Genomic DNA, 22,664 nt, shown 5'->3' with positions numbered 1-22,664 from the left:
CCAAACCGATCCCGAATTGTTTGGTATGGGATCGATCTCACACTTTAAAATAGTTCGGATTACCAGAGGAAACGGGCCAACCACAAAGTATCTAGAAAGGAATGCCTCAAAGAATCAGTTAGGGTATCGCATATGAATCGTTGTGAACTGCTTTTAAAAGTAAATTATCTTAATCCTTTTGTTCCTTAATACCAATTTTGAAGAGATTTAAGTGCCAACTTCTTTTGACCATCTTCTTTCCTATCCTACTCGTTCACAGGGTTGCATTGCGGAGACCAGATTTGCTCGTTATGGAATGATCCGTCGTCCATCCTCTCTGTAGTGCTTTTTCATTCTTTTTTTCACAGTGCAAGTTTTTGTGTTGTTACCTTTTGATAAGTAGAAATGTAGTTGTACGAATGTATGAGCGTATGACAGTTATTGTGAAAAATGCAATTGCTGAGGCTTTTTGGCAAGATCTTGTGTCTGCATGAAGAAAAATGTTTAAGCCACTTGGAAGCGGTCTTATTATTTATTAACACAAGTAACTGATTAAAATTTTAAGCTCAAAAATAGAAGAATCAGTTATAAATATTGAACTGACCTAAAACGTAGCCGGAATTGAGTTTGCATGAAAATTTTACCAAAAAGAGGTTCCAACTTTATGATGAATTTTGTAGAACTGGGCAAAACCGATTTTACAAATCCGGAGTTAATAGCAAACTGTTTTTGTGAAACCTGAAATTGTTGTGATTTCACAAGACATTTTGGGAGTTACTAGCTTCTTATTTTTGTTGTAAATTGCCATCTGTAGATATAAATTAGTGTTTTTTTGCCTCGTGATAATTATATGTAATATTCTTTTTCTTTCGGGATTATGTCCCTTGGTCAAGCAAAAAAGATAAAAAAAATAAAAAATAAATCCTATAAGTCATGTGGAACTGGTCATCCGATAATCGCGCAAACCCTTTCAAAAAAATATATATATTATATATTATATATAAGATAAAAATTAAATAAAATTACCAAAGTTTTGTTTGGTGCATCGAGGTAGGTATCGAAGAGATCCACCGTATCGAAAAACTAGAGACAGCGAGAGAGAGTGGCATTGAATTGCACCACTATTTCGCCTCTCCTTCCTCCCTCTCTGTGTCCGTCATGTCGTCGACCAGTGCTTTAAGCTCCCGGCTTTCCAACTTCCACCGCCTCACTGACTCCCAGGACCACCACTCTTTCCGTAAGCCCTCTCGAAACGTATTGGCTCAATACCAGTAGTATTCCGCACAATTTTGTATGCAAACATTTCTCGAATTGCATAGAAATTATGGCGTTTTCGAAACAAGATAGAACAGAAATTGGGTTTCTTTTTGTTCCAATTTTAACCCCTTTTTATCATACACTTGAGGAAAAAGCATTGCTTTGGCAGTGTGAGAAATTACTGTTGGAAATGTTGGACCATTGTATTTGAATTCTGGGCATTGAAAATTGATGCCACTTAGCTGAACGAGATTGTTTAGGATGTCAAACTAAATTGTGGGCATTGAAAATTTGTGTGCGTAAATGTTTGCGCTTTTTCGAAATTTATGTTCAATCTGTTAATCATTGTTTTGTTATGCAAAAATTTTTTGCCTATTCCGCTGTGAGACGGGGTTATTGCGTAATTTGTGATGACAAATCAAACTTACTGCTTTATTCTGATTACAGGTGAAGTAGTAAACTCACGTCCAGCACGTCCTTCAATTGTTTCTTGGCCTGGTATTAAGACTGGGAGGACACCCCGTTCGTCCCGTGTGTATGGCTTATTTGGAGGAGGGAAAAAGGGTGACGATGCAGCTTCAAAGGTTTAGCATTTTCCCTCTTGAAGTTTGTATTCCCATTTTTCTGGAACTTGTCTTGGGTAGACCAACTTTGTATTGACCATTGGAATTGCTATCTGCTGCATTGCTGTACCCGTTAATCCTTCTCAGAAATTTTATTTCTTGCCCCTTGTATTCCTCTGCTGAGTGTGTCAAGTCAATACAAACTCTGTTAAAATGAAAAGGGATGGCTGATTTTAACTTTTATATGCTTCATGTGGGGACACCAGATCAAATTTATATGCTTGATGCAGTATTAGGTTGCGGGGTTTCGTAGCCCTTCCAATTGTAAGCTAAGTAGCTTTATGCAGCCCTAGGCCCACAGATTTTGACATTAGGCTGTCAACTGTACTTTAGTCGAAGATGGTCCAGCAACGTTTTATTACGGATCATTATATCTTGCATCACGCAATTGATAGCAGGATTCGTTTAGGATGAAGGGCAGTGGTATGGACGTCAAATGGGGTTGCCTAGCTATAATTATAGTCGAACTATAAGGTTGCTATAGTGATAGTGTTATCATCGTTTATTTGTCTTGTGTAATGGCGACATTGCAAGCTTGAGGTCTATCATAACTGTGGCCACTTTTGGTTTACTAGAACATATGCTGATAATGACTTTATGTTGTTTCTAGCATAATTGTGACTACGATCCTATGTTGTTTTCTGTTACAGTATCCCGAGTCTGTCTTAGTCAACGTGGAGCTAGTCCAGCAGTCCTAAGAATAGAAACCTTGATTTAAGTATCAATTTGATATACTGTTATGTCTGCACTTTTGATGCAGGCAGGAGTTTTCAGCATGCAAAATCTGTATGAAACAGTTAAGCAAGCTCAAAATGTAGTACAAGTTGAAGCAGTGCGTGTGCAGAAAGAGCTTGCTGCGTATGTTCTTAAAGCTTTATCCAATTTCGTCTGATACCGATAATCCTTTCAGTGGTATAATTATTTATCTCGTCATTCTTTCTTTTCTTTTTTTTTTCCCTTTTTCAGGGCAGTGTTTGATGGTTACTGTGAAGGTGAGATTATAAAGGTACGAATGATTCACTCTTGCGACAAGGTCAACTTTGGATATTTGTTCAGTTTGGGAATATAAGCTGGTTCTCTTGTGTCTGAATGGTATTTTAACTTTCACTTTCATAGTATCAAGATAATGTGAAGACCACGGTCATAGTGTCAAAACTTTTGCTGACCTACACAGATAACTTTGAGTTTTTCCAATCAGTGCATTTTAGTTTTATGAGCTCAGCTGTTAGTTACATGGAACCTTCGTCTTCGTCTTCTCTTCACTTTCATATATACTCTTGTCTCTGTTGCTCTCAGATTTGACAATCCTCTGATCTCTGATTTTCCCCTAGGTAACGCTTTCTGGTAACCAGCAACCTGTACGCACTGAGATAACTGAGGCTGCTATGGAACTAGGAGCAGAAGTAAGTCGTGAAAACTATTTTTCCCTTTCCCGTTTGCCAGAATGAGTTTCTCTCCTTAGGATAGATGTGATTTCTTTTCCTTTTTTTTTTTTTTTCACAATGCAGAAAGTCTCTGAATTGGTGACGGAAGCATACAAAGATGCGCATCAGAAAAGTGTCATGGTGAGAACTCTTGTGTTTCTATGTTTTTACGGACTGATTGATAATAGTCGGCTACTTTAACTGATGGTATTTGTGTTTCAATCTTCAGGCCATGAAGGATAGAGTGAGCAACCTTGCCCAGAGTATAGGAATGCCAAAAGCTCTCGGTGAATTGAAATGATTTGCCGGTGCATCTCTATGACATTTTTAACTGTCCTGTTTCGTCGTAATGTTGAACTTTTTTCTTCGTACCTCTTAGTTTCAAGGAAAAATCGTTGATTCAAAATTTTCAATGAGGTCAAGTTTCAGTTTCAAGTTTTTGTTTCCGTCGCTTGAACTCCTGGGGGGTTTTGATAAAAATTGTTGAGGCTTATATGTATAAAATGATATCTTTGATATTACGATATTCGAAATAGAATTACATAATATCTCAGACCCCTCTCTGAAAAAAAAATAAAGAATTAAACAAATAATTATACCCCCACCCTCTTTCCTCTAAAACCATACAGCAAAAACTCCCAATGCCACCAGAGTCAGAACACCACCCTGCAAGGTTGTAGCACCGCTGGTAGGAGCAACAGCTGGACCGTCAACCTCCCCAGCCGGAGAAGGAGCGGGAGAGATACCGAGGTGCTTCCTTGGAGTCATAACAACCACGACCAGCTTCTGCCCTTTCTCGCAGTGTCCCTTGGTTCCGCTGATGAAGTAGTAAGGCCCCGGCTGGTCGAGGTGGAGCTTGGTCTCGTTGTCCTTGTACTGCTCAATAGGGTTCGATGCATTGCAGTTTGTGTATTCTTCTTTCGTCACTCGCAACACTGAGTCTTTGGCGCTGTCATACTTCCACACTGAAAACAAATTTACAGAAAACAAAAAAATAAAAAAAAAAAATTAGCAATGTGCAAAGGAAAACTTAAAAAAAGGAAAATTCCAGATGGGAATTGGACTGGGGATTTTACCGAGAGTGTCGCCGACGCGAAAGCGGGTGCTTTCAGCCCATTTGTTGAGGGATTGGGATTCGGAGGAGGGGACTGCCCATGAGCCATTCTTGCCGCCGATGTTGAACTCTCTGGCTTCGGAGAAGCTGAAGAGGAGAAAGACCACGAGAAGAGAGGAGTATGACAGAGCTTTCGAGGATGAAAAGCCAGCCATTAGAGAGTGTGTCTGCAAGTGTGTTGTCGGATTTTGAAGAATTTGAGTGTGTGAGAGGGAGAGAGAGAATTGGAGTCGTGGCTATGGGGTCTCAGCTGTGATGTATATATAGTCTGGGGAGAAAAAGTAGCCGTTGTGGGGTTAGGGAAAACGTTAAAGCAACGGTAAAGAAAACGTTTAGGGCGGAGCAGAAAACGTTTCTTGCAACGGTCACAAAAGCATGGAAAGACTACAACACCTTGTTGCAGGGCTTGGGCCCTGTCAGTGCACACTGGCTGGATTCGAAACGCTTCAAAACGTCGTCGTTTTAGGAGGTGGGGTACGGTACTACTTTCCGGAGCTAATCTAATTCAATTACTTGCTTCGTGCAAAAAAATATTCAATTACTTGCAGACTTGTACTTGTACTTCGGTGAATGCAATATTTGCTCGATTTTATTAATTTTCTTAAGGAAAGTTATTATTTTTTGCATGTCGGGACGCTTGTGAGTTAATCATAAATTTCTATATATGAAATTTGAAAACTACGATGATAAATAGTCATCTGAAAATACTATTTAATGATATTTTCGTCATAATTGTATTTTAATTTGGTTCACATGCAAGCAATATAGAGTGAGTCATATTCAAGCCATATCAAGTGATTTGATGAATTTGTAGAAAAATCAATGAATATGGATTAAATGTTATCGGCACATAAAATTAGGGTTTAGGTTCGCAATAGAGATTTCATCAAGGTTTAGAGTCATACCAAAGTTTGGAGACAAGGGGGATTTTTTTTTTTTTTTTTTTTTTTTTTCACATGAACTAGTTTCATGATTAGTTAGGTTTTAATTTTTATATTTTTTTTACATTGCAACCTGTAGTTTTGAAATCGTATATACCTAAAACCTTACACAAACCGTATACGTGTCAAGTGACGGAGGCGTGCATTTGGATAAATTTTTCAATGTGACGGGAACACGAAGTGATACACCACGTATCATTATATAAATTGTGGGATATGTGTGTTAAAAAGTTAATAACTTAAAAAATACAATTTCCCACCACTTGTATAAAAATACATGGTGTATCATTCGTGTTTCGATCACTAGGAAAAAAAATCCTGCACTTGGTGCCATGCAACTTAAAACGTGTCGACAAAGCCTCTCCTATGCAATATTGCATGCAGAAACAAAGGATAGGTTTCACCGTCTCAGACCCCAAACAGAAATATAAGATATACAGAGAGAGAGGGAGACTGGAACAAGAATTGGAGATTGGAGAGAAAAGAAATGGCAGACGCACCAAAGAGGTCACCTCCTCCCGAGGCTGCGAGGAGGGGCTTTTTCCTTGGCATGAGCACCACCACCATGGCCGTCACTGCCGCTGTTATCGCCGGTGTCCTTGGCTACTATGCCCTTTATGTGAAGACAAAGCCCGAGGTCTATCCTCGAAGGGTTGCAGACCTCTTTATATATTGAGTTTGTCTAAATTATATGTTATAGATTACATAATAAGGCGATTTATTAGTTAAAATTGCTCATTAAAAACCGCGTGGTAACTTGAGTGCATTTTGGAAAGATATATGAGAATGTTAATTGTATTCTATTTTCTTTAAGATGCGGAAATTCGAACATGAAACTTCTTTCTGTCGAATCTAATTTAACAAATTAGTCGATGAAATTTGACTTTAAGACCTCTTTAGCCTAATTCAATTTGACAATTGATGAAATTCGAATGTGAGAACTCTTTCAGCTTACCTCTAACAATTTCTATGGAGAACTCTTGAAAAATAAACAAATAGGAATAATCTCTTGGAAAGAATTCTGGTTCAAAATTGACCCAACAGGTTTCTGAAAATTTTGAAAACACTTCAAAACCTAATTTTATTTTCACTCAAGAAATAGCATTAAAGCTGAAATATAATACTAATAAATAAATAAAATAATGATTTTAGTTGTGTACAAGCAACGAGAGTGTAACCGGCATACGAGTTAGTACACCACGTATCATTATACAAATGCTGTTATGTGTGTTAAAAATTTAATAACTTAAAAAATAAAATTTTCACCATTTACATCACGTGATGTAGCACTTGTGTTTCCGTTACAATAAAAAATTTCACCCAAGCAACATGCACTAGTTGAGTTGTCGTAATAGCTAGGGTTACACGAACGCACTACGTGTCTACGTGTCAAGTGACGGAGCATGCGCTCTAAACGTGTCAAGAAGTCCAGTTCCTCTTCTTCAAATGTTTGGAGTCACGGTTTCAACTGATTTATACAAAATAGCATTAACACAACCAAGGCAGAGAGAGAGATGGCGGGGGATGAAGATTGGAGGAAAACGGCAGAGACGACGAAAATGAGTTCGGAGGAAGTGAAGAGAGCTGGACTGGAGGGAGCACAGAGGCCTCCCGGTCATAACCCCGGCGGTGTTCTTCACCAGCGACGCGGTCTCCCCTTTGGCCCTATCACCATGGCAGTTACCGGCTTCCTCATCGTCGGCGCCATCGGCTACTTCACCCTGTACACCCTCAAAAAGCCCGAAGCCACCGCCGGAGATGTTGCCAAGGTCTCCGCCAATGTTGCCACCCCGGAGGACACTAGCCCAAGGAAGTAGCGCCTCAGGTCCTCCTCAGAACTGTGTATTTTGTATTTTTACCTTCATGCTTTTTGACATTCGAAGATGCGGCGCGCGGTTCTTAATTGTAGCAGTAATTTTAACAAAATGAAATCGCATTTTTGTTTTGAATAATAGTTGTGTTCATCCGCGCCCGGTCGGTTCTTAATTGTACCAGTTTAATTAGGATTTTCTACCCTTCAAATTTCCTCCCGTTACTTCTCTTCTCACACTTTTCTGAGCCTCTCTATAAAGAAGTCGCACTTTTCTGTCTTTTAATATAAAGAAGTTAACACAAAATGTTGACGTAATTTTACCGTAACAGATAACTGAAGAAAATGGAGGAATTTCTATTTATGACAATTTAAGAAAGAAGTCCGATCTAGTTCGAATGTTGTATGCGACTTGATCTCTGCTCAAATGTGACACCAACAACGTGAGAACTGCAGCGTTGTTATCGCATATCTGTCGGGGACAGCCATGATATCCCCATCCAACGACAAAATTTTTGGGTCCATCTTATAAAAGTTAGCTCTCCGTCATAGGACCGTCCGTTTAACAGTGGCAGAGACAGTGAATTGCCTTTTACCGCCTTCCACACATACACTGTTAATTATTGTCCTCTTCAATTCATTCAAACAGACGGCGGCGTGCAGAAGGTCAAAAAGGATTTGTGTGGAGTGCACTCCCATCCAACAGACGATTGCAAATGTAAGTAAAACCATGAAAATGGCAGTGTAGAAGTAGTCTTGAAAAATAAACAAATAGAAATATAAGAAAATATGACCTTGTCGGCTTTTTGTCATGGTTCAAAATTGAGCACAAATAGGATACATTTTCGAAAGCACAATAATCCAAAGTTAATTGCAAAATCTTACACTACTTGAAGAGATATTACCATCTGTTTGCATCTTCTGGGGAGGAGGGGAGAGGAAGAGGGGATATCACACCTTGCCGAGCCCCGGTTTTGAGTTTATTTGTCTAGTCGATCTTCACCGATGAGTAGATGAGCCTCGTGAACCAAAAGCAGGCGTAGAAGCCAATGGTTCCGGTGACAACAAAGAATGCATAAGATGCAATAAGCATGTATCCAAAGTATAAGAGGGCCGACACCAGCTTTGAGATTTCGAGCTTTGTGAAGAAGTAGAATGTGGCGTAGAGGAAGAGGTACAGAGCCGATGAGCCCGATGTGAGGTATGATCTCCACCACCACAAGTAATCTTCGCTGCACAACTGGAAGTAGCAGAGGACGATGGTGATCTCAGCGCATGTGATGATGAGGATGATGAAGACCAAGAAGAGGAAACCGAAGATGTAGTAGAACTGGTTCAGCCAGATCGAAGTCAGGATGAAGAATAGTTCGATGAAAACTGCTCCGAATGGGAGGATCCCTCCAATTAGAATCGAGAAAATTGGTTTCATGTACCAGGCTTGTTCTGGGATCTGTCTTGGGATTTTATTTGTCTTCACTGGATCCTCAAGTGCTGGCTTCCTGAATCCAACATAGCCTCCCACAAATACGAGTGGGACTGAGATTCCGAACCATAAAAAGACCAGGGCAAACATTGTGCCGAATGGCACAGCTCCAGATGATTTCTGGCCCCAAATTAGAGTGTTCAAGACAATGAAAATGGCAGAGACAGTTGCTGGGAACATGACCGCAGTCCTGAAAGCAATTTTCTTCCATTCTGTACCTTTAAACATCTTGTATAAGCGAGCAGAGGCATAACCGGCGAAAATTCCCATGAATACAAAAAGCAAGAGCATTGCCGTCATAAGACCACCCCGGTTCGATGGGGAGAGGAAACCAAGGACAGCAAAGATCATTGTCACCAGTATCATTCCAAAGAACTGAACACCAGTTCCAACATATACACACAGCAATTCAGAGTTATTTGGAGCCCTGAAAACATCCCCGTGGACAAGTTTCCATCCTGTCTCTTCTTGTGCTTCTTCCTGGGTCTCAAGTTCATTATACTTGGAGATATCACGGTAGAGTGTTCTTAGCATAATCATCGCTACCATACCCGAAAGGAAGAGGACAATCATCAATGAGTTGACAATTGAAAACCAATGGATTTGGTCGTCACTCATCAGTAGATAAGCATCCCATCTAGAAGCCCACTTCACATCACTCTCCTAAACAAGTAAACATGAAAAGAAGTATCCCATGAGATGACTAGTTCCTCAGAAATGACAATGTATGTTCAACACCATTTACATCAGAAACATTAGTTCAATGAACTTCCGATATTAGTTCATGACACAAATATGATGTTATAATAAGTAGACAGTAGACAGTAAATTATGAGTTATAAGTCTCCAATGTAGAAATACTAAGTAAATTTTAAATTACAGAGCTCACCTGGAATTCAACATCATAGGTAAAAATGATTTCTTGCTTCTCGGCAACCTCTTGAGGAGAGTTAGAATTAACAACAGTGTGTTTCGAATGGGGGTCACAGGTAGTTAAACGAGTCTGTGCACCATTCCATTTCCCTTCGTATTCATGTTTAACACTGGACATTCAACAGTCAAACAAACCATATTACCAACTGACACCTTAGAAAGAAGATTCAGCAAGGACTCATTCAGGAGAAAAGGAACGCCTGAAAAAACTGACCTGAACGGTTTAACCTCAAATCCCACTATTCTTGCTGTTTCAGTTTGCGAATCTCTATGGTATTTCACAGTAAATGCCAGATGGTTGTGGATGAAGTACTTCTCTTCTTTGCTCTGCGCACAATCACATAGTGTAAGAAAGAGAAAAACATAATCCCCCGAACAAGAAAGTTATTTGGTGCCACCAACCATGGACGTACCCCAGCATAATGGCCTTTGAGCCCAACATGGAATCCAAGCTGATAAACAGTAGGAGCTTCTTGATCTGGCCTTTGAATGGGAACGACTAGTGGTAGATTATCAAGGATCCTGTCATAAAGAAAACAGTTTTAATAAGAGATGCGACTTCATTGCAGTCCCTCTTATCTAATCTAATAGAATAAATCATTTAAAGGGTCAGAAAAATACATGTTCACTCGATACTCGTCATCTATCTTCTCCTTAAACCGCTTCACAATTTTGGCATCAGGTGTCAACCGGCAAAGAATGTTGCACATCTGAGCCTCCCGCATTTTAAACTGCAAAAATTCCCATTGTAAGTTAATGAACATAGGAGAAACAAGTAAGCCTTGGATTTATACGAGTGCAATAACACTAACCACATAGGGGGAGTTCTCAATTCGGTCACCACGAAGCACTTCCCCAAGATTCTCTGCACTGTCCACAATCTTCTCAGGTTTACAGTAAGGGAGAGAGTAAAATGAGTAAGGAAGCTGAGTCTTTGTGGATGTCAATTTATTCACTTTAACTTTCAAAACATCTCCCTGCATTCAAAGATCCAAGAGAACGAAATTAACACAAACATTCCCCGAGGCAAAGTAATTTGCTTGTCAGCCAAGTGATGTAAAACAAACTCGAAATTTCGAATCTAAATTTCGAAATATTCAAACCATAAACAGCATTTGTAATCCAGTGAGACCTATACGACGGTCTTCTTAGAGTACTTGCTTAGGGCACATACAGATCGATATCGGACCAACCGAGATCTGATGGGCCGCGAATTACTATATTACATTACTCTAAGCATTAAAAGTATTAATAAAACACAGCCTAAGCAAATCGAAGAAATATGCAGAGCAAAAGAACACATACCAAAACCTACAAATCTCAGGATTTGAACTATGCTAAAGGTCAACTAAACTTAATTCGACCATCATTTCAATAGAAAACCAATCGAATTCACGATAACCTATTCTCCAATCCTTCAATTTTCCTCCATTTTCTGAGCAACCAAACAGACGAAACCTAACACTAGGCCGCAGATCTGAATGGTGAACACACAGATCACTCATTTCATACACAAAGACATCCAATTTGTACAACAACAAAAAAAAATCGAATTAAATTAAATTAAATTAAGGGTTGGGTTTGTCGGCGATTGAGAGCTGACCTTGATGAAGTCCTCCGGAGCGACGCCGGGGAGGTAGAAGGAGTGGGCGCCATGGACGAGAAGTAGGAAGATCGCAGAGATCGCCAGGACTGCCGGGGATCTACGAGACGCCATGGCCTCCGACTGAGGGAGAGAGAGAGAGCAGAGGAGGGGGTGTGCAGATCTGGAGGACGAGGAGTCCGTCTCTTGGTTGCTGTTTAATAGTTGGATTCGTATTTGTCTGTTGCGTAGAAATAATTATAACTAAAAAAATAACAAAATTAGAGTCGAAGGAAAATAAAATATTATAAAGGGGACAGAGAAGGAAACTGGAAGGAGGGGTGGACTCACTGTTTTATCTCCGGTGAGATCTGGTGCGGTGTGATGCTTCTGAGTCGTGTGTCTTGATTGCGCCACGTCAGTCCCTTGTACATAAAGGAAAGATCAAGTCATGAATCATGAAATTCTCTTCTTTAACTCAGTATGTACTTGTTTAAAGTAGCAAAATATCCTTCTTCTTTTTGGGCAAACAAGTAGTAAAATATCGTTTGTAATAAAATTTATATATTTTTATTATTAATTAATAAAAAAAATTTTGTCAACTAAAAGATGGTGGAAAGATAGTTAGCCTTCTATCACATAAAAAAAAAAAAAAATTGATTGGCAATAATGTAATGTCACATGTCCAAATTTTACTGTTTTTTATTAAAGCATTATCTCACAGTAATGTTAAAATACATTCAATATTTAAAAAAAAAACAAAAAAAAAAAAAACCAAAAACAAAAACCTCTCACTCCCCCAACGTTCTCTCTCTCCCTTTATCCTTCTCATTTTCTAAAAAATATGTTCATACACATAAAATGTGTAGGCAAATGCTAATGTACATATAAAAAATTAACAATTTTAATAACTGATAATATCATTGTGACAAATTATTTATTATTTTATACATATAAATGGCTAAACAACCTTTATATATTACGATTAATAAAATAAATATACCAATATGTGCACATTTGGCCCTTGAATATTATTAAATTTCATCTTGACTAGATCCTTTACCTTTATGAATTTGCCAATTTGCTATGGATCCCTTTCACCAGCTTTCCCTTCCTTTCCTTTTACGTCAACACAACGACATGTCGTTTTGCAATTTTTATGTCAACTTATGTATGATGTGACGTGAAGCCATTGCGTTATACCACTTTAGCAGTTTAGTGCCTGAAATTATGGGTTGAATCTGGAAATAGCAAAAAGATGAGTAGGACAGATCAATGAATCCAAGATTTAGCATCATCTGCAGATTCTGCACTAATTGTTTATTCTTCTTTTAAATTTTCTTTAATTTATTTAATTCAATGGTTAAAAAAAAATTTATTATCTCTACTAATTAATAAAACATTTATTATCAATCAAAACCCTATAAAATTACCGGTTTAATCCTCTAATTAAAACAGAACATGAATAAGAAATATGGGGCAGAAATTTAATTTCACAAACCAAATTTTGCTTTTTTTTTTCAAAGTCTTACAAACATGTAATCCTAACATATCTCTAATTAAAATAAAATAAAAATAAAAAACTTTTCACTTCCACATTCTCTATCACTCTCATCCTCTCTTCTTCTATTTCAAAAGCAAAAACAAAAATTTCTCATACTTTATGTGTCCCCATATGCTAGTGTTATATAATATCGTGTTACGCAATGTCAAACCATTAGAGACCTAACTCGAGGAGGCTTGACAAAAACCCTTAAGTACTTCCTGCAAAATCTTATCATGTTATGGTTCTCGTTTGGTGGCTTGGCATGGACCGAAGAAACTTCAAATTATTTTAGAGAAAAACTAATGAAAGGGGCTTGAAAACTTTGAGTTTTAACGATAAAAACAAAATAAAGGGTAAAGTGAATAGTATCAAGTTTGACTTTTTAATATAAAAATGTAATTTTTCGTTAAAATGAATCGTACTGTGGACTTTTTGTTAAAACTTCCTTATTTTAGTCTATAGCATACCAAGGCCGATGTCTATTGCACTTTTATATGTTGGGGCCAATATTTTTCAGTGTATTGTGTTTTGCAAGTCTAGTCTATAGTTTCACGACTCAATAGGATTGTTTTGGACTCAACTTTATCCCCTTTTTTTACACCAAACGAGCCGATTTTTCCATGACTTGAGAAACTAGTATACATAAATTATAAGCGTTATCTGGAGTGATTGGATGCGAAATATATATATAGGTGAATTATTAAGTCCGCGGATAAAAAATCAATCTCAACCGTGGATAGGCGGTGGAAACTGCCAGCTCGGTGCAATTCGATGGAAGGATGAGTTGTGTAATAGAGATCGAAAAGAAGCCAATAGTGCCAACACTGTTTAATTCGTGAGGACAGATTTGTGTCGGTGATGTGTCGGAAGTTTGGTTTTGCTGCCAACCTATGAACTAGAGATGGGCCTTTAATTGGTGCATAAGTTTTCATGGCCTTTTGGTATAGAGGCGGGCTAACAGCCCAAAACACAAGAAAACCCAACAAATGGAAAGATTTAAAGTCAAAGATCACAGGTGCCCAATGTACATCGATCCGGTTCTTCAACATGAGAATACAGTCTGATACATCAAGTTAAAAAAAAAAAAAATTGGATAGAAATTTATTTTTTTAAGTTTCCAACATATTCTATTATTACACTTAGTGTGTTGACCAGTACTCCCAGCACATTGAAAAATCTCTCCTTAAACCGTAGTTAGGCAGAGGGTATTCAAAATTTGCCAGCATATTATTGCATACTTATTAGCATTGGACTTGATTAAGTTTTTCATTATCTTAATGTTAAGCTCATGCAGCTGCCGCATGCATTTTCTTCCGTCCCGTACATCCACTTCTGCTCTCTTAATTTTGCTCTCTCCAACATTATTGATATGATCATAATTGGTTTTCAAAGGTTTTCCTTTTTAATTATCTCTGTATGATCGTTTTTTTGGGCGCGGTTTTGGGCAAAGAAAATGCTCAAACAATAGAGATAAGGCATCGTTGCTTTGTTTTAGGGCGGGGATTGTGTCGGAACCCCGTCATGCTTTAGAGGACTGGAATTCTCCTCTGGTGTTCGTGTTTGTATTGGTCAGGTCAGGTGCAACAAGGCTAGAGACCAATCTTCCAATCTTCTTGACGGAAACATTGCTCCCAACTTGGTTTACTTCTACTGTGGTCCAACATTAGGCCAGGGCCGTTCCTAAGATTATGGGGCCAAGGAAAATATTTAGAGGGCTCTAATTTCCAACAATCATCCGAACATTGTATATTGATACGTGAAAATGATTAATTACTCTGAAAAATCCATTTCTATATCGAGTTAACGATTCTTGAGAATTGTAGAAGAAATAATATATTATGAAGAAATCAAACTAAAACAAAATGTAATCATAATACATTCTTGAGAATTGTATTCATATATATCATTCAAAAAATTACTCTTCTCGCGTTTGTAACTTGTTTAGTTAATAATGACTAACCTTCAAGAACTTGAATTAGCTGGAAATAATTGGCAATCTTTCTACCAATCTTGTACAAATTCATTCAGAAGTTAATCTTATTTATGGTGGAATTCCTTCTCAAATCTTGTCAACCTCAAACTTGTCTAGTAAACTTTTAAATGGAACAATCCCAAAATCGAGTTCAAGGAAGCGTAAAAAATAAATAAATACTGTCTTAGTATTGTCTGTTTATATAATGATCTTGTTTTATAGAATGTGGTAAGAGGCTTGAGATATCTAAATGTAACATCTCACATCGACCAACGGATGGGGAGTGATGTACTTTATATGTACATACCCACCTCCATATAGCACAAAACCTTTTGGAGACTTACTGACTTCAGATTCCATCAGAACTCCGAAGTTTAAGCAAGTTCGGACGAGAGCAATCCCAAGATGGGTAACCCACTAGGAAAATCGTGAGGACGTGATCGAAATCCAAAGCAGACAATATCATGTTACAGCAAAATCGAAACTGGGATGTGACATTAAACTTGACCTCAATCGCGTGCATGAAAATCTAAATTCAAATTCAATATTTGTTGTCGGGGGTAGAGGTCGTCTTGGACGGATGAACACGGACACGGCCACTTCTCAAACATAAAATCCTAAGTCAAATATTTGTTTCTTTTTTAATATATTGTTATATATATTTCCACAAAGCATACCTAATACGAGCGGTAGTTTTAGACATCTCTACATATATATGACCCCTGCCATCACAATCGCCACTAACCGTTGAAGATAAAATCAGGTCAGTCTTAAATTTTTGAGTTATTTTTTAATCATTTTTAAATTACTTATAACGTGCAGGCTCTCCTATCACTGCGATCAACATGTTGCATTGCGATCAACAGACGAGAAATAAAGATTTTGCCATTTTGTTATTTTGGAAATTAGAAGAGCGGGACCCTACATCTGGAAGCAAGTGGATGCGAATGTGTCGAGCTATACAAATTGGACATAAAACATTACTAGGGCTAGGTATGTGGATGTTTCGACACTTAAGAGTAGTTCCACGGGGAGGTGGTTAGGCCGGCACTCAGCCAAAAACCAAGGTTGGCATTCAGCCAATCCACTCCAGTCTATTCCATTGTCTGGCACCTAGTCCAAAATTGATAGACCTTGGGATTGGTCCATCTGATGTCAGAGTGGCGTCGGAGGGCATATGACGTCAGCCTTTTTTTTTTTTTTTTTTTTTTTGTGCTAGAGAGGGAGTTGTTATGGAGGTTGAGGAGCGGAGCTGGTCGAGGCGGGAGAGGGTATCAGGAGGGAAGGAGCCACTGAGGGAGAAGGACTGGAGGACGAAGCGACAACGTCGGAGCTGTGGAGATGCAGTAGAACAAAGCGACGACGTTGAAGAACAGGAGGCGTAGAGGAGCTTGTTGTTGAGGTCGGCTTGGGATTTGAAGGACAGGAGGGCAACGGCATCGGAGGATGGGAGGAAGAGGTTTGGAGGCGGCGTTGGGAATGGATTATTTGTGTTGGGGTGGATGGCGTGCAGGAATGGAAGGGAAGGGAATTGTGGAAGATGAGAAAATAAAAATATTTTAATAAAAATATTATTATTTTATTTTTTTATAAAGTCAGAAATTAAAATGTAATTTTTTTATAATAAAAAAAATATTTTAATAAATTGACTAGGCTATTTTTTTTTAAAGATAGAAATGATTTGGCCTATTACTGTTCACTTGAGTCTATTACTATTCATTTGAGTGGCTAAATGCATTAGGTACTAGCGCAAAATCTTTAAAGGTGGAATTGCTCTTAAAAACAATTCAAAACCAATGCCAGTTGAATATAAAAAATGATGAAATATCATTTTTGGTTGACCGGAACTTGATCGAACATAAACATCAGCGTGTAAGTCAATTTGGTTTGTCCCTAAATGATTTTATTTTTTTTTCAAAAATCAGAATGACTGGTTTTTTTTTGTTTTCATTTTGGTAGAGAAGTGCCGATTTGTTTGAGGAAATAGAAAGAAAATTGGAAACATTTCTTCCAAACAAAAAAAAAAATACGCCCCAAGTTAATATATATGCTAAAATAAAAACTTGGAAACACTGCTCGTCTTCCCCAATAAGATGGATTATTATTTGAAGATGTAGATGGATTATAACCTTTAGAATCATAAGACATAGAGCTCAGTGATCCTTTAGAAAATATTTAATGATGAGTGATGCTTTTATAAAATATTATTGGACGAGTGATGCTTTTATATGTGTTCCAATCTTATTATACACAGTGGAATCAACTACTGGTTGCTAATATTAAATAATTTTGTTTTATAAGGATGTGGTAAAAGGGTTGAGGTATATTAAGCGAACATGAAAATCTAAACCCAACATTGATCTTTGTGATCGTTGGTAGAGGCCTTCTTGGCCAAATGGAGAAGCATTTGGCCCTATCCAACTCATAAAACACCAAACAACAATAAAGTTTGATCCCATTATATTGGGTTAGCTGTATTAATCTTACAACATCACTGCGCTCAATTTTGCACCAACTTACCGTTAAAATAATCCAACACAAATTTAAAAAATCCCCCGAAAACAAGCACAAACCCTTAAAAAAATGCATAAAATTGCTAGATAAATGGTCACTTAGATGACTAGAGAAAAGATAAAATCAAGGAAAGAGAGGGAAAAAACAGACTTGCCTGTTGAGAAATCTCGATCAGTTGGTTCTCGAGAGGGTGAACACCGTGCTATGGAAGGGCGGTAGGGTTTATATTTTTCTTGTCGAAGGATGTAGGGTTTATATGGATAATAAATAAAGGATGAAGTTGTAGATAATAGCACGTGGCACGGCATGGTTGGTTCAAAATTTTATCGAAATATATTTTCAAGTATTTTAAATGAATAGTGACACGTGGTGCTATGAGATTAGATAAAAATCATATCGAAATCTATCCACAAAATGTACATTTTCGAATAATAACACGTGGTATGACAATATTAATTAAAAATCATTTATGAAATTAAAAATAAAATTATATTCTATATTTTCCTTAAAAAAATATCAATTCGCAGATACTATTCACAAAAAGGCAACAATTAACTTGCTATAGCACTGGGAGTAATAGCATAGCTGATATTTTAGGAGTGAAGTGCTTAGGATTCTTGTTAGGGTAAAGAATGAGGAGGAGAGGCGGGCGCTGGATTTACTAGCGTAACAAATGACAAGGCTATTTTGGACATTTGACCAACGGGTTGGACTCAACTGAAAAGTGTTGAAGTTGTTTTGGGTGCTTCTGTAATTTTGCATAAGTTTTGGACGAAATTGCAATTTTTGAAAGTTGGAGTGGTTGGAAAAGAGTAATACTAAAAAGATTAAATTTGTAGATAAAATTTTGAAAAAATAAAGGACATAGAAGTGATTAGTCTATTATTTAAGCGTTGATAAACGTGTTTATTCCTATTGATGATACATTATTTAGTTTGTAAATTTTGCCTACAAATTTAGTCTCTCTAACATTACCTGTTGGAAAATATAAGGGAAATTAAAGGACTTGTTAATTTGGGAATTTACAACAGTTAAAGCTGAGTTGTTACTTCAACCCCGTACGAATACATAACGTAACGAAACATGATTAACACAACTCAACGCAAACATTATTCTTCGCATAAGATTGTATTAAATAAACAATAACTTTTTACTTTTTCGATGAGTTGTATAAATTATTGTATTGTTTGATTCTAGATTTTATATCGACATCCATATTGATCAAGACGTAGTAGAACTAGCATAACAAAAACATGAAAAGTAACACAAACACAACTTGATCGTCAAGTCACCCTACATATGATTGAGGACAGAGAAAAAACGCTAGCCAAATTTCATATTCATGGCTATAGTGTGTGTACGTGAGGGAGGAAGGGGAAGCAGAGTTTGATATGTGGGTAAGTAAATGTCGAGCTTTAAGAGCATAAAACCTGGACAGAATCTTCTCATGTGTAACCCAAACAGCACCAATCAAACCCAAAACGTGCAACTTATATTCTTCAAAACACACCAAGGCATGCATATGGTCCCCAGCATTGCCCTATTTGCTCGGCAAAAGCACATCAAACTCCTCCTCTATATATAAAGCTATGAATATCATTGGCTTGGGACCCTCTCATATTTTCTTTCTTCCTTTCTATCATATAAATCATCACTTTATGATGGTAGGCTCACGCCTACTACTAATAATTCTACTTTAGAGTAGACCCACGAGTTGACATCATGAAAAAATATGTATGCCTCAAACATGTGAATCAACATTCGAAATACTATATCGACAATTTGAGTTGTACTACAATCAGTCGTTCTAAGTATGTGAGCATTTACAATCTACATCTCATTCATCATCTAAAATTATTTAAGTTACCATTTGTGAACAATAGACATACCTTATTCAACTCGTGTTAATTTTACCACACTAAAATGCGCAAAAGGATTCGTTGCAGTACGAATACATATCCAATTCGAACACGTAACTGTATCATCGCGGTCAACTATCAAGTGCCACATTTGGTCTACTAAGTGGTGTATCAATAGTTCAAGAATCTACTAATATGGTATCCACACCGAGTGCGTGTTGATTATACCGTAAAAATTGCAAATGTTAATCGATTCAATATATAGGTAAAAATCGTTCAAAAAAAAAGAAAAACTAAAGGTAAATGAGTTTATTCTTCTTCATTCTTTTATTAAGATTTTTATTTTTCGGAACTAACGTAGAAATAAGCTCACCAGCTAGTAACCTAATTATTTTTTTAGTATAAAAATATATTTTACGCTAAGGAGGAGGAAAAGTTCGACTAAGTTACACAATGAGTAATTTAATTTGATATCGAATTTTTCATTCATGAGATTCAAACCGAAGACGTCTCATTTATAAATAAAGAAAAATATCACTAGATCATAATACTGAATGTCAAGAATCCAATCAATTCTTAAGAATAAATGTTTTTAGTCTGAAGATATTAAGTGATAAAGTTGCAGAAGTGGTTGAGGAAAGGGACAATGATGAATCGCAGCTGTAAAGATGTGAAGGAAATGAGGGGACTTGTATTCTGAAAGGTTCTGTTGCCCAAGAAAATAAGCAAACATTTAAGCGGATTGATTACACTTGTACAAAACACTGAAACCCTATGGCCGAAAGGACCATATATAGTAGCTTAGCTAGATATTAAAAATATTGGACCAATTAATATTAGGTTGAGGGGGAACATTGTTCAACTTCACCATCAACAGACCAATATCTGACTTTGCATAGGTGCTTGCCAGTTGCCTTTGTAAGGAGGGACCTGAATTGTCTGCTCTCTCTATCTTTCATCTTTCTCATTCTTTTCTATTTTTGTGGTCACGGTTAACTCACGTTAATATTTTATATTCTCATTGTTTTTTGTCTTATTATTTCTATAAAAAAATCAATATAAAATGTTAACGCGGCTTAACCGTGACCACAAAAATAATAAAGGATGAGAAGGGTATGAGATGGGGGAGGACAGGCAATCCTAGTCCTTGTATGAAGAAACACGACTTGATTAGAGCGTATTTATGTTGTGTATACAGATTATATATTATATCCCTTGATAGAATTTATGTTTTAAGGAGGAATGCTAAGGAGACTTTAATCGCGAAAGTGAGATTTTGTATGAACTCTCTATTATAACAATATTTTATGTTCTAATATTATAAAAATATTGTGCAAAAAAACATGAGATTTCACAACTGACGAATCCCACTTTTGATAGAATCTTATTAACATTTCTCTATTTTTGGGAGAGTCTTATTGCTACTAAGGCTTCACCACTCACATTGTATATTTTCATCTTTGTAAAGTCATTAATTGATGCATTATGTTGCTGAGGATAATTTGTTGGTTTTATTACATTTGAGATTAATCTTGATCATTATTATTATTAAAGCATGACAAATAGTGGTAAGTCACGGTTATCCACCCCTTCTATGGGCTTAGAAGACTCACAGAGACATTTCAGCTTTCTCATGGCCACAGTCAAGCAGACTCACTAGCTTGGAGCCTCGAACCCGAGACCTCCTTGTTTTTTTATTTTAAGAGCCGAAATCCGCGCTTTTACCACTTGGCCACTTGATGTGGTTGATTAATTTTGATTATTCAATGAACCAAATTCAATAAAAAATAGTGCTATGAAACCAAATTAGTCTAATATTTTTTTTTTGAACTTTTACCTTGGAACCCCCTGATCTTAAAATCCTAGATCCGCCATTGACCGTCAACATAGCCCCTAATCCGAACCTTAATCACTTTTGAAATAGTAGATTTTAGGTTGGTTTTGTCAAACTTTAAACCTTCATTTTCCAAGTTTATGCCTGTACAAACTGATTAATACTGTAAATATAACTAGGTTTACGTGAATAGTAGCGCCCGACAACCATCGAACTATCACGTATGTTTCATGCATGTAACACGTTTAGTCTAATTGACAAATATAGTGGAAGTTAGGTAATTCAACTAACAGTCTTTTGACCCGTTAAGTTAATTAGTAATCATTGCCCACTAAATTAATGGCTTTTCACAAAGTATATAAGTGCGTTTTAATCTTTAACATGCACCGGTGTACAATATATAAGAATTTAAGAGTGAGTAAGATAATCTTGATCACTCTCATAGGGTGAGAACAAGCTTGACCACTCTTAAGCTAGCCCAAACTTGATCCAGCAGCCCCTATGCTAGACATCAGTTCTTTAGTTTTGCTCGCGAATCCATTGCGATAATCGGGAAAACATGTTACTTGTAAAAATATAGTAAAATCCTCGATTAAAAGTCAAAGAGTGGATGGACAAATTTCTACGTACAACCATGTGCAAGAAGCATAGGACGCTTAAAATCAAAGCTTTAAGACCATTTCTAAAATAAATGTTAAATTATAAGAGTTAAATTACAATCGATGATGGCTGATGTGGCATTATGAAGTCTTATGTTAAATTTTGTAATTCTCCAACCAAATTATCAAAATGTTATTGTATTATTTAAATAGAACTTTAAATGATTGTAATTATTAAATAAAAATTGAAATAAAATTTTGATTGGTTGAAATGTTAGTGGAATAAGGGATTCATTATTAAAATGAATTAAAAATAAATTTGACATTGATGTCGAATTTGACATTAAATCATTAAGCTTTCAAATCCAATTAACAAATAATACTTCGGTTAAAGATATTTTTAATATCAAATATGCACAATAGTATTTCACCTAAGATTTTGACTTTTTCTTTTGAAGATGCTCGCCATCTTTTTAAAAGAACAGAATCAATCAAAGGAAAAATTAGGTGTCTAGATTGGTTTGTTTGACCAATTGACTCGTGGCTGCATGTCCTTTTGGAATTTACTGCTTAAGATAGATAGATCTGGTCCATGCATATGCCATGCAGAATAATAAATTTGAACGGGTGATGGTTGGTGGGTTAAATTTCCGACAACTGTTATACTGTGGGAAGATTATAAAATAGTTATTTGAACAAATTGAAAAATCAATTATAAATATGTAATCACATGTTTTACTTAATAAATGTGGTTGATTATTTACTTAATGAGTGATGTTTTAGTGTGGTAGTTACAAATTCACTTAAGTCGTAACATGCGGGTTTCTTTGTTGATCTTACATTTTAGGTTCATGACATGATCTCAGTTATCACTAATTATATAGTTCAAGAAAATGAATTAATGAGTTAGAATTATGATAAGACATGTTTTGATTTTCTCCATTGTAATGAAATTACAGTTTTCTTTATCTCATAAAATAAAAAGAAAAAGTTTTTACTAGCAAATCAAGATTACTATCGAAGAATAACCTCATGGCCAAGATAAATTTTGTCATTCAATGATGGAAAATATATATTTTCGTTACTTTCTTTATCACATGACAACTAACTTAAAATTTACCTTAAACCAATAAAAATGTGACACAAGCACATTGCTAATAATAGCATTGTATTATTAACACGAACATACGGCGT

General features: G+C 36.6%; 4 protein-coding genes across 4 annotated transcripts; 2 read left to right on the top strand and 2 right to left on the bottom strand.

Annotated features, from left to right (window-relative positions):
- The first annotated feature begins 1,015 nt into the window (after positions 1–1,015).
- Positions 1,016–3,715, top strand: LOC137738336 (nucleoid-associated protein At4g30620, chloroplastic-like). The gene is made up of 7 exons (XM_068477977.1): positions 1,016–1,216; positions 1,684–1,820; positions 2,620–2,717; positions 2,826–2,865; positions 3,191–3,262; positions 3,368–3,424; positions 3,513–3,715. The coding sequence occupies exons 1-7, from the start codon at positions 1,138–1,140 to the stop codon at positions 3,582–3,584; spliced, it is 555 nt and encodes a 184-aa protein (XP_068334078.1). The 5' UTR covers positions 1,016–1,137; the 3' UTR covers positions 3,585–3,715.
- A 36-nt stretch (positions 3,716–3,751) lies between these two features.
- On the bottom strand, positions 3,752–4,627 carry LOC137738347 (early nodulin-like protein 15). The gene is made up of 2 exons (XM_068477988.1): positions 4,360–4,627; positions 3,752–4,248 (listed from the first exon to the last, which is right to left on the bottom strand). Exons 1-2 carry the CDS (start codon positions 4,550–4,552, stop codon positions 3,899–3,901), a joined length of 543 nt encoding a protein of 180 aa, XP_068334089.1. The 5' UTR covers positions 4,553–4,627; the 3' UTR covers positions 3,752–3,898.
- Positions 4,628–6,851: 2,224 nt separating this feature from the next.
- LOC137733085 (uncharacterized) lies at positions 6,852–7,254 on the top strand. Its single transcript, XM_068472273.1, has one exon. The coding sequence runs from the start codon at positions 6,853–6,855 to the stop codon at positions 7,153–7,155; it is 303 nt and encodes a 100-aa protein (XP_068328374.1). The 5' UTR covers position 6,852; the 3' UTR covers positions 7,156–7,254.
- A 650-nt stretch (positions 7,255–7,904) lies between these two features.
- Positions 7,905–11,453, bottom strand: LOC137733246 (transmembrane 9 superfamily member 8-like). Its single transcript, XM_068472397.1, has 7 exons — positions 11,168–11,453; positions 10,377–10,541; positions 10,186–10,295; positions 9,978–10,086; positions 9,779–9,891; positions 9,521–9,674; positions 7,905–9,294 (listed from the first exon to the last, which is right to left on the bottom strand). Exons 1-7 carry the CDS (start codon positions 11,279–11,281, stop codon positions 8,137–8,139), a joined length of 1,923 nt encoding a protein of 640 aa, XP_068328498.1. The 5' UTR covers positions 11,282–11,453; the 3' UTR covers positions 7,905–8,136.
- Positions 11,454–22,664: the final 11,211 nt, after the last annotated feature.

Source organism: Pyrus communis, chromosome 1 (genome assembly GCF_963583255.1).
Source record: "Pyrus communis chromosome 1, drPyrComm1.1, whole genome shotgun sequence".
Lineage (NCBI taxonomy): Eukaryota > Viridiplantae > Streptophyta > Magnoliopsida > Rosales > Rosaceae > Pyrus > Pyrus communis.
The sequence above is the reverse complement of the archived record's forward strand: the minus strand, read 5'-3'. Positions and strand labels throughout refer to the sequence as shown.